General features: G+C 45.1%; 1 protein-coding gene across 2 annotated transcripts; it reads right to left on the bottom strand.

Annotated features, from left to right (window-relative positions):
- Positions 1-811: 811 nt before the first annotated feature.
- Positions 812-6,436, bottom strand: LOC125552234 (uncharacterized). Of its 2 annotated transcripts, XM_048715733.2 has the most exons (8): positions 6,125-6,436; positions 5,176-5,484; positions 3,449-3,657; positions 3,324-3,372; positions 3,105-3,194; positions 2,940-3,002; positions 2,245-2,781; positions 812-2,172 (listed from the first exon to the last, which is right to left on the bottom strand). In XM_048715733.2, the coding sequence occupies exons 1-8, from the start codon at positions 6,290-6,292 to the stop codon at positions 1,084-1,086; spliced, it is 2,514 nt and encodes an 837-aa protein (XP_048571690.1). In that variant the 5' UTR covers positions 6,293-6,436; the 3' UTR covers positions 812-1,083. The 2 variants fall into 2 exon arrangements, with proteins under 2 accessions (XP_048571690.1, XP_048571681.1); XM_048715724.2 differs by having other exon boundaries at positions 812-2,781.
- Between the last annotated feature and the right edge of the window lie 3,639 nt (positions 6,437-10,075).

Below are 10,075 nucleotides of genomic sequence, written 5' to 3'. Positions count from 1 at the left end.
GAATTCCGGACGGTGTAGCTCACCATGAATGAGGCGGTCGCCAGGCTGGCTATGAATGAAATGGGAATGTACTTGCTGCCGCCAGGCAGTTGGGGGTTGAAGCCAGAGCAGCGGTCACCTCACCAGCCGATAGCCGAGAGCTCAGAAGGAACAGCGACCCGTTGATGGTCGCGGCGGTGACAAGGGCAGCAACTAATCAACTTCCACAACGAGCCCCGGCATTGCAGCGACCATATCGGGCCATATCGGACGGCGAAGGGATAAGGACAGCCAGATTCATTGCAAATCAGACAGCAACAAAACCCCAATCGACATCGGGGGTGGTGGCAGGCTCCGGAGCAGCGAGAACGGGTGGCAGGGTGACGGCTTGGCCAGGGGTGGACAACAGACTCACCTAGGTGGCGGGCAGCAGCGAGAACCAGCCAGAATCAATGTGAGATGGTTAACTTCAGCGTGGTTGGCATTAACATGGTTGTGTTTGGTTTTTTAGGCCACCAATAGGTGTCGCAAATATGCAGCACTTGCACAAAATTTCAGGACTGCGGGAAAAAGAAAAAATTGGCGCCAAATAGAGATACATCATCTGTTGGAACAATGTTTTGCCTCCAAATTCCCCAGATGGCAGTTTTGTAACAAAGATACATCTGTTGGAATAATGTTTTTGTCTCCAAATGCCCCAAATGGCAGTTTTTTGGGCACAGCAGGGCGACCGTTTTACATCATGTGTTGGAGATGCTCTTATTGACAGTTGTCTTGCCACACGGTAAATATAAGAGGCTGGCAACAAAAGTCATGCAGCCTGGTCAAAATCTAAGTCATGCAAGCCACAAAATCATTGGTAGAATTCATGTAATATACAGTCTACACTTTGACAAAGGTATAGCTAGCCAGGCTATTCAAGTTCCATCCTCGCTTTTTGAGGTTTTCAACCAGCAAATTCAGTACGAAACCGAATTAGACTCAAACGAAGCAACCTTCTACATAGACGGCGCCTTCTCCAAGCAGCCAAAACACACATCACAAAATGTGCACATTTACTGCCAACCAGCTCAATGGATTAAATTGCGTCTGCACAAAATGATGCTATTTCTTTCCATTGCTGGAAAAGAGCTTCTGTGCTGCACCATTCTTCCAAACACTTCGCACAGGCAACCCAGTTTGCAGGACTTGTGTCTCCCTTACAGGTCGTTCAGGGCTCACATCAGGATGACTAAAATCAAGTGTAGCCAATGAGTTGTCACCCAACCGAGCTCTGAGAAACTTTGATGTCTTCTTCGATTGTTTGTTGTTACTGCTGCTGCTACCGGTGCTTCCTCCACCCTTGCCCACATACCTACTAGTGCCAGACGCCTTTGAAATGGCAACTGGATCACCGTCTAGACCCATATTTGTACCACAGGATGACCCTCCAGCTGATAGTGGGATTTTTTCCTTGGAAGATCGATACCCATCCTTCGAAAGCACTGCAGCCTCTCCTTCTTGAGCCTTGTTGTTCAACTGAAGCTTCCTTACAGTGTCCATAAAGCTATCAGCTAGCGATTCACTTGCATCCTTAGCAGGAGCTGTTTCTGCATCAGGTGTTTTTCCCTTCCCCTTATTTCTACGCTTGTTCTCTTTCACAGTAATGGTTCCACAACCGCCGTTTTCTTGGAGACTTCTAAAACGCATGTTGGTGTAATAGGCATCAGCAAGTTCCATCTGCTTCAGAGGATCAGGCAACAACTTAGCCATTTCAGGAACAAGATGTGATATACCAAACTGCTCCACATACGAGAGATACTCTGAAGTATCAATGACGCCTTGACGGTATTCACTAGCAATTTCTTTGAACGCAGAGAACCTATCCTCATCCATTCCTAATGCAACACGCATTCTTTCCACAAGGGATTTGTTTGCTTGCCGAACATCCTCCACAACAGGCAAAGGTTGGCTGCTTTGCGGTGGCAGTTGCTTTTTATTGCCATAAGCTGTACTTGATGCCTGGGCAGAGGACCCACCAGAAACAAAATTAGGGGTCGAAATAGAGTGCTTCATCTTGTTTGAAGCTCTGGAATTCCATGCTGAACCGCTGGAGGCAGATGGCATGAGCCCATTTTCTCTTGTTGATTGAGTTACAATCCAAAGTTGAGAAGAACCAGAGAGATGTAACCCCTGCTCAGGTGTAGGCCATGTCTGGGTGGAAGTGGAAACATGAGGTACAATCTCAGGATTTTCAGCTGTTTGAGACTGAGCAGAATATAGTACCTTCACGGTGCCCTTACTACGTTGTTGCAGCCTTGATGCAAGTGTGTTCTTAGCAAGACTTTGCAACCCCTGTTGTGTTGAAGCAGAACCCTTGTTACTTGACCCAGGCAATGGAGGGAATAATGATTCATCACCAAGCCTCGCAGAACCCCTTGAGCTCTGATTAAGAGCCAGCGCATACCTTGATTGCTGCTCTGAGACGGGAGGAAACGAGGTTTCATAGGGAACAGCATCCATCCTGGCATCAGGAATATCCTGATCTTGAAGTGGAGGAAAAGACAACTGCTCGAGCAAGCGACCATTCCCTAAGCTTCGACCAGTTTCTGTTCGACCAGAACTGGAACTGACACTTAATGACTGGAAAGGCCCTGCAACACTATCAACTCGACTTCCAAGGCCATGGTCTGCAGTTGCACTGCCATCCCGCACAGGTAATGAGAAATCCCTGTCAGGTCTGTCATGGTGAGCATTACGACCCCTACCTCTGCCACGCCTTTGATCTTGCTCATTCCTTTGGTATATAAAACTGGTAGGTATCTGACAATGCCAGAATAGAGTATTTAGCCCAAAGCAATAGAAAACAGATACAGATGAGCCAATCAATATTGGAACTAAATTGATGGCTAAATAAATGGAGGAGCTAAAGCACAAAAAGGAAAGCAAGGAATAAAGAGGTCTTAAGAGAATGAACAAACCTGAAGTGCCGCATTCCTCTGGGCACGAGACATCCGCCCACCATGCTCCATAGCATTATGTCTCTGTAGAAATAAACTAGTAGGTCAGTACATAGGCCCAGTGGCATGCCCCCTGGTAGTAATACACTTTAATACTACTAAAACAATAGCTTCAACTAAGCTTACCTTGATCTCTGCGTCACTCTGGAAGACAACAAATTTCTTGGCCAAACATGCATCATCTTCACAGAGGAAATGATCTTTACGAAAATGCATCTGAATCGAATTAACATCAAGCAATTGAATGAGAAAGTGACACAGATAACAAAGGAAGGTCACTAAAACATGACATCAATAAGACTTAAAGATATGGATTGATAAATATGGACAGGAGTCACGAATTACCTCTAAATCATCATAGTTCCGGAAATAATCATACTGCCCAGGATGCTGCCTGTAAGCAATTACAATGTCAGCACATGTCATAAGTTTGCAACAATGAATTAGCTAAGGACATAGTTGCATAATACCTTTGACATATGTGGCACGAATAGTGTTCTCTGGACATATGTGTGTAAAGCTCATTATCTCCATATAATGGATATTTACAAAATTCACACACTGGGTGTCCTGCAAAACCACTGCGTTCAATCTCAGAGCCATCCACCTCAGAGTCACCAGTTTTTGTATGCTGAGCTAACTGTGCCCTTGTATAAAGCTTCTGTTCACAAATGAATACCTGCTCAACATAGTAACTCGTTCAGCAAATGATAATCCCAAGAGAAATCATTTTCTAGCATCACATTTAAAATATACACCCTCTGTTCCTAATAGATATAAGACGTTTTGGCAGTTCAATTTAAACTGCCAAAACGTCTTACATTTAGAAACAGAGGTAGCATCTACTAAAGGGGCCACAGAAAAAAAATAGACAATGATTCTGTTCACCGTTGGATAATACAAATAACCCACAAGATTCACCTACTTTGTATAAAAAGGCACAAAGTGATAAAAAAATAACTGTCACACCACACCCTAAAAAATAAATAAAATTGAAAACTCACAATTGTCAGGAAGTTGAAGGATATAACAGTAGCCCAGGTGTGTTAAAATGCATGCTATCGAAACAGCCTGAACTTCCTCAACAACAAAAAAAACAGAAAAAGGTGCCTAATTATATAGTATAACATTTGGTTACATAGGTTCCACATGCTTCTCAGGCAGGCTTTGCATGTCAGTCAAAATGTTTGTCCACACAATTTTATAAATAATATTTCACAAGAAAACGGATGTGTGGTGGAGCACTTTCACATAGCAAGATAGCATATATGGACAAGGATAATCAGACATATACAGAGAATTCTAAATGTTTTTATACCTACTTTCCATGGTTCAGACGGACTGTCATTGTTACGTGAAACGAAAACTTACATCGCTATTTACCCATAGTTTAACTATAACTTGAAAACAGAAACAGGTCTCACTCAAGCAGGTTTACTGGGCTGAATACTGATTAGAGGTGGCGTCAGCGAGAACATGCATACATAACCGAGTACTTAATAGGTATGATGGGTATAACTGGGCAAATGCTCAGGATGATGGGGCATAACCAGGTGAGTACTCGAAATAGCAGTACAGTAGTTTCACATCCTTTATCTCTGCGCCAGAAGTTGCTGCTGCCACACCTCTGTACATAGCTGCGGGCTGCTACTGCCTGCTGTTACATATTCCTTACCAGAGGTAGCTGCCGTTGCTTCATCTAGTTTAAATATCCTAATAGGATGAAATGCTGGTTTCAATTCTACATGGATACCCATATATAAATACCTATTTAATGAGGTCACGGCAAATTACCTACACGATGAGCTTGCCAAGCAAGCACCCATTACCAAGTTTTAATGTTTTATAACCATGAATTATAGCACAAAAGCACCAACACTACATGAGTCTACTCGCTTAGTTAAAGCGATAGCATAAACAAATATCTACCATAAATTCCTGACCTTAACTGGATTCCACATACGGAAACTGAAGGGGGCCCACAGAGAAAACGGTGAGAAAAAGGTTGGACATTAAGTTAAACTAACTAGATAATTTGCAAACAGGGTCTGATTTTCATCCTAAATTTGCTCACAAGGGAGAAAACCATCAAATACAACAGAGTTGGTGTCACAATAGTAACTAGATTTAGTCCTTCTGAAACACGAGAATGACAATATAGGAAGGAGAAGAGAGTATATGTGGTCAAAATATTCACCTTTCTCCCCTCCAAGCAAAGATTACACATGTATAACCTATGCTGATGGAACAAATGTCCCTTTAGCTGATCAATGCTCTTGAACCTGCTTCGGCGCTTTGCTTGTGCTGCCTGACCAACCTGGTCCTCAGCTTTGTCACATACACTACAAGAAAGTCGGCACATCGCCCTTATCATCTTATAATGATCAGCATCATCAAAGTATGCCTTTGTATCCTCATGGTACCAGTACTCCCCCACATTTCCCTCATTTGCCTCAGTGGGCAAAACAGAGAAATCCGAGATCACTTTTGTGTAATCTCCCATGGCCTATAAAATGTTCATAGAAGAAGGTGAAATCCTGTGAGTTATGAAGAAAGCATGCATAAAATAAGGCGTCAGATCATGTTCCAGGAGGCTTTCCAGATACTCCCATCCCCTTTAGGCTGGCACTATGCACAAACTAGAATACTAATCACCTGAATCAGCATAAACATATAAAATTCACATATTTCTCTTTTCCTGACTAGCTATACTGTAAGCACAAATGCACTTAATCGGCAACGCAGTGAAGATGCCATGTATCAACAAAAAAATACAGGAACCATGAAAATCTCAAACCACTTAATCATTGGACAAATCAAAATTCGAATAAATCATGCGTACGATAATAAAAACAGCTTCCGGTCCTGCATAATGAAACAGAAGATCCGCTGAAATTCCAACTTTGGGCAAACCAATCCAGAATCGATACAGTGACCTGAGCTCACCTCATCAAGAAACGAGAGATCAAAGCTATCATACTGGTGCGCTATTACTCAGAACTTTCACCATCCAAACAGTAGAACAAAACTCGGCGCCCATCTAATTAACTAGCTCGAATTCGCATACTACACAATCAAAGACCCCAAGATCCAACCACGCCACAGATCGATAACCAGCCGAACAGATGCAGACCATAGCGGCGAACCTTTGTGACGAAGACGGAGGGGCAATCCGTCTTACAGATGCAGCATAGAGAATCCTCGAGTACGAAGCGAAGGCGGACGACGCAGGTTGAACACACCTCGCGGTGCCCGCACGGCCCGTAAGCCACCCATTCGAGCGCGTCCGCGCACACCGCGCAACTGTCATCCATCTCGGCAGGCTGCAGAGGTCGGTAACAGCGGAAGAGGGGTCGTCGTCGGCGGCGGCGAGAAAGGGTTAGGGTGGGGAAGAAGGCGAGAAAGTTCGAGACAAGATGAACCGGTTTGGCTTTTTAGGGACTCGTATTTGGCGATTGATGATTAGGTAAGAAAGAAACTTTTTTTTATGTGGAATCGGGGCCAAATACTATTTTGACCCTAGTTTTATGTTGGGAAACCGGCCCACCTACGGTGCGGCGCGAGAGGCCCGCCCGAGGCGTTCCACACTTAACAATAAGTCAAAATCACTAATTAAATAGTATTCGTTGCAAAGAACACTTTACTTTTTTAAGTCATGACAAATGGTGACCATACAGCGCGCCATTTGTCGCCACATGAGAGTTTTCTCTTTTTCATAGATCCGTTTATTCAAAACATTTTATCTTTTAAATCATGCGTTCAAATATCAAACCATTTTCATCATTGAATTCCTCGCGTCAAGATCTTCAAAACTAGATCTCATGTTGATAAGTTTTGACGAAATTTTTTTTCATGAAAAAAACGGACAAAAAAACCAGGCAAAAAAAATGAACCGGAAACACGGTTTTTTTTCCTTTCCGAAAGAGGCACGCCCGTGCCTCTCGTGAAATCACACATGTGCCTCTCGTGGAAGCAAAACCATGACTCTCATGAAAAGAAAAAAACAGAAAACGCGTTTTTTTCGTTTCCGAGAGGCACAGCCGTGACTCTCGTGAAATCACAACTGTGCCTCTCGCGAAAGCAAAATCGTAACTCTCGCGAAAAAACAGAAAACGCGTATTTTTTCCTTTTTGAGAGGCATGGCCATGCCTCTCGCGAAATCACACCCGTGTGTCTCGCGGAAGCAAAACTATGGCTCTCGTGAAAGGAAAAAACAGAAAACGCGTTTTATTTTTCCCTTTCCGAGAGGCACGGTCGTGACTCTCGCGAAAGCACAACCGTGCCTCTCGCGAAAGCAAAACCGTGACTCTCGCAAAAGAAAGAAAAAACAGAAAACACATATTTTTTCCTTTCCTGAGAGGCACGGCCATGACTCTCACGAAAGCACAACCGTGCCTCTCGCGGAAGCAAAATCGTGACTCTCGCGAAAGAAAAAAAAAACAGAAAACGCGTTTTGTTTTTCCCTTTCCGAGAGGCACGGCCGTGACTCTCGTGAAAGCACAACCGTGCCTTTCGCGAAAGCAAAACCGTGACTCTCGTGAAAGAAAAAAACAGAAAACACGTATTTTTCCTTTTCTAAGAGGCATGGTCGCGAAAGAAAAAAACGGAAAACGCGTTTTTCCGTTTCCTAAAGGCACGGTCGTGACTCTCGCTAAAGTACAACCGTGCCTCTCGCGGAAAATAACCGTGTCTTTCGCGAAATAAAAAAAATGAAAACGTGTTTTTTTCGCGGAAAAAAATCATTTTTTTAATCGAAAAGCTAAGAAAGACCGGGGAAAACCAAAACGTCAAAAAAAAGGAAAAAATTCGTTTAAAAATCCGAAAACGCGCGCGGAAAAATAAAAAAAAATCTGGAGCGAACGTCTAAAGCTCGACACGTGCCGAATGGCTGAGATCGCGCCATGTGGCGCTGATCGTTGCGAGGCTTCCGAAAAAGGAGTTCGTAGTATTGCGTCTGATTTTACTTCGTTTGAGTATTTTTCGTCCACCTCCCATCCTGTCTGGTTTTATTTCGTTCATTCCATCACACATAAGGAAAAAAATCAGTCCCTCGATCTATTTCCTAAGTCGATCATCAGGACGCCCCTGCCGCCAGAGCCCTTCGCCACCGCCGAGATTCGAGAAGAGCCGCCGCCACCGAGGTCCAAGAGGAGCCGCCGCCTCCAGGTCATCACCAAGGTCCGCAATCGCCGACATTGAGGTCCGAGAGGAGCCGCTGCCGCACCGTCTTCCTCCTCCGCCAATCTCCGAGGCGCCCTACTCGTGGGCCGCCGCCGCCGCCTCGCAGAACCCTAGGGCAGGGCAGGGGGTGGTCGTGTTGCGGGCAGCGAGGAGCGTCGCCAGTTAGCGAGTGAGGAAGGGAGTGACGACGATGTCTTCGTGCGAGGACAAGGACTCCGCCACCACGCAGGCCGCAGCGACCACGGACATGGAGCTACTGAAGCAGTTTTGGCGTAACGAGAAGGCCGCGCTGGAGATCCTCCACTTCGACTCCGCCCTCGTCTCCCATACCCTATGGCCATTGGTAGTGTCGGCATTCTTCACAATATTGAATGTTTCTGATTCTTCACGACCTGTGCTGAAACCAGGAGGAGACGTTTGATGACTTCACGGATAACGGCATCGATGACCTGGTGGTTTCGTTGTACCAGATGGAGCTCGACCACACGCTCTTCCTGCTCTGCTCCTACGGTCATACCTACGCCTCCGCCTGCAAAAGCTCAGACTGAATTCAGTCTCTATAGTCTGTACCGCATAGTGGTTCAGTTACTGACTGAAATGTTGCATTAGGCAATTACTTGACCTCATCGTACTGCTGGATGTAGATTGAAAAGTACATGGCGCACATCTGCAATTCTGACGACCTCTTGAGCTAGTTGATGCAGGAGGAGTAGTGATTCACCAAGAGGTATCTCTCAAATCGATCGGACTGTCTATTGGTTGTTTGTGCTTGTTTTTTGGCTGAAATGACCTCCCTCGTTGGGTTTGTTTTGTTGGAAGCTGCAAGGAGATCACGGAGAAGCATCTCAGAGTAGTCGGTGCTGTCGAAGCTTCCCTACGGTCATGACTCGGTAACAAGGCAATCATCATCGAGCATGGAGGATGACATGGGTACTCCACTTGATCTTGAAATTAACATCACTTCTTTGTCACAGTCGTTGCCTCCACTACGCGCTCGACCTAGCTCTTGAACCCTTTGCCGGGCTCGACCTCCCGCTGTACTGATACGTCTCCAACGTATTTACTTTTCCTAACGTTTTTCCTCTTGTTTTGGACTTTAATTTGCATGATTTGAATGAAACTAATCCTCAACTGACGCTGTTTTCAGCAGAACTACCATGGTGTTGTTTTTGTGCAGAAATATAAGTTCTCGGAATGGAACGAAACTTTGCGAGGAACTTTTATATAATAAAAGATAATTTCTGGAGTCAAGACCTACCGAAGGGGGGTGTAGGTGTCAAAACCGGCGGATCTCGGGTAGGGGGTTCCGAACTGTGCGTCTAAGGTCGATGGTAATAGGAGGCACGGGACACGATGTTTTACCCAGGTTCGGGCCATATTGATGGAGGTAATACCCTACGTCCTGCTTGATTGATATTGATGAGTATGAGGATTACAAAAGTTGATCTACCACGAGATCGTAATGGCCAAAACCCTAAAAGCCTAGCCTGTAAGATTATGATTGCCTCTACAGACTAAACCCTCCAGTTTATATAGACACCGAAGGGGCTAGGGTTGTACAAAGTCGGCTACAGAGAAAGAAATCTTCATATTTGAACGCCAGGCTTGCCATCCACGCCAAGGTGAGTCCCATCCGGACACGGAAGAGAGTCTTATGTCTTGTATCTTCACGGCCCATCAGCCCGGCCCATGTCCAACAGGTCGGACGCCCAAGGACCCCTTAATCCAGGACTCCCTCGGTAGCCCCTGAACCAGGCTTCAATGACAAGGTGTCCGGCACACAGATTGTCTTCGACATTGCAAGGCAGGTTCCTCCTTCGAACACTTCAAAACAACCTTCGAACACAGAAAACGTGTCCGGCTCTGCAAAACGAGTACCACACACATACGCAGAGAGTATAATATTTTATGAGTCC

Source organism: Triticum urartu, chromosome 1A (genome assembly GCF_056163025.1).
Source record: "Triticum urartu cultivar PI428250 chromosome 1A, HENAU_Tu73, whole genome shotgun sequence".
NCBI lineage: Eukaryota > Viridiplantae > Streptophyta > Magnoliopsida > Poales > Poaceae > Triticum > Triticum urartu.
This window is presented reverse-complemented; position numbering and strand designations above follow the sequence as displayed.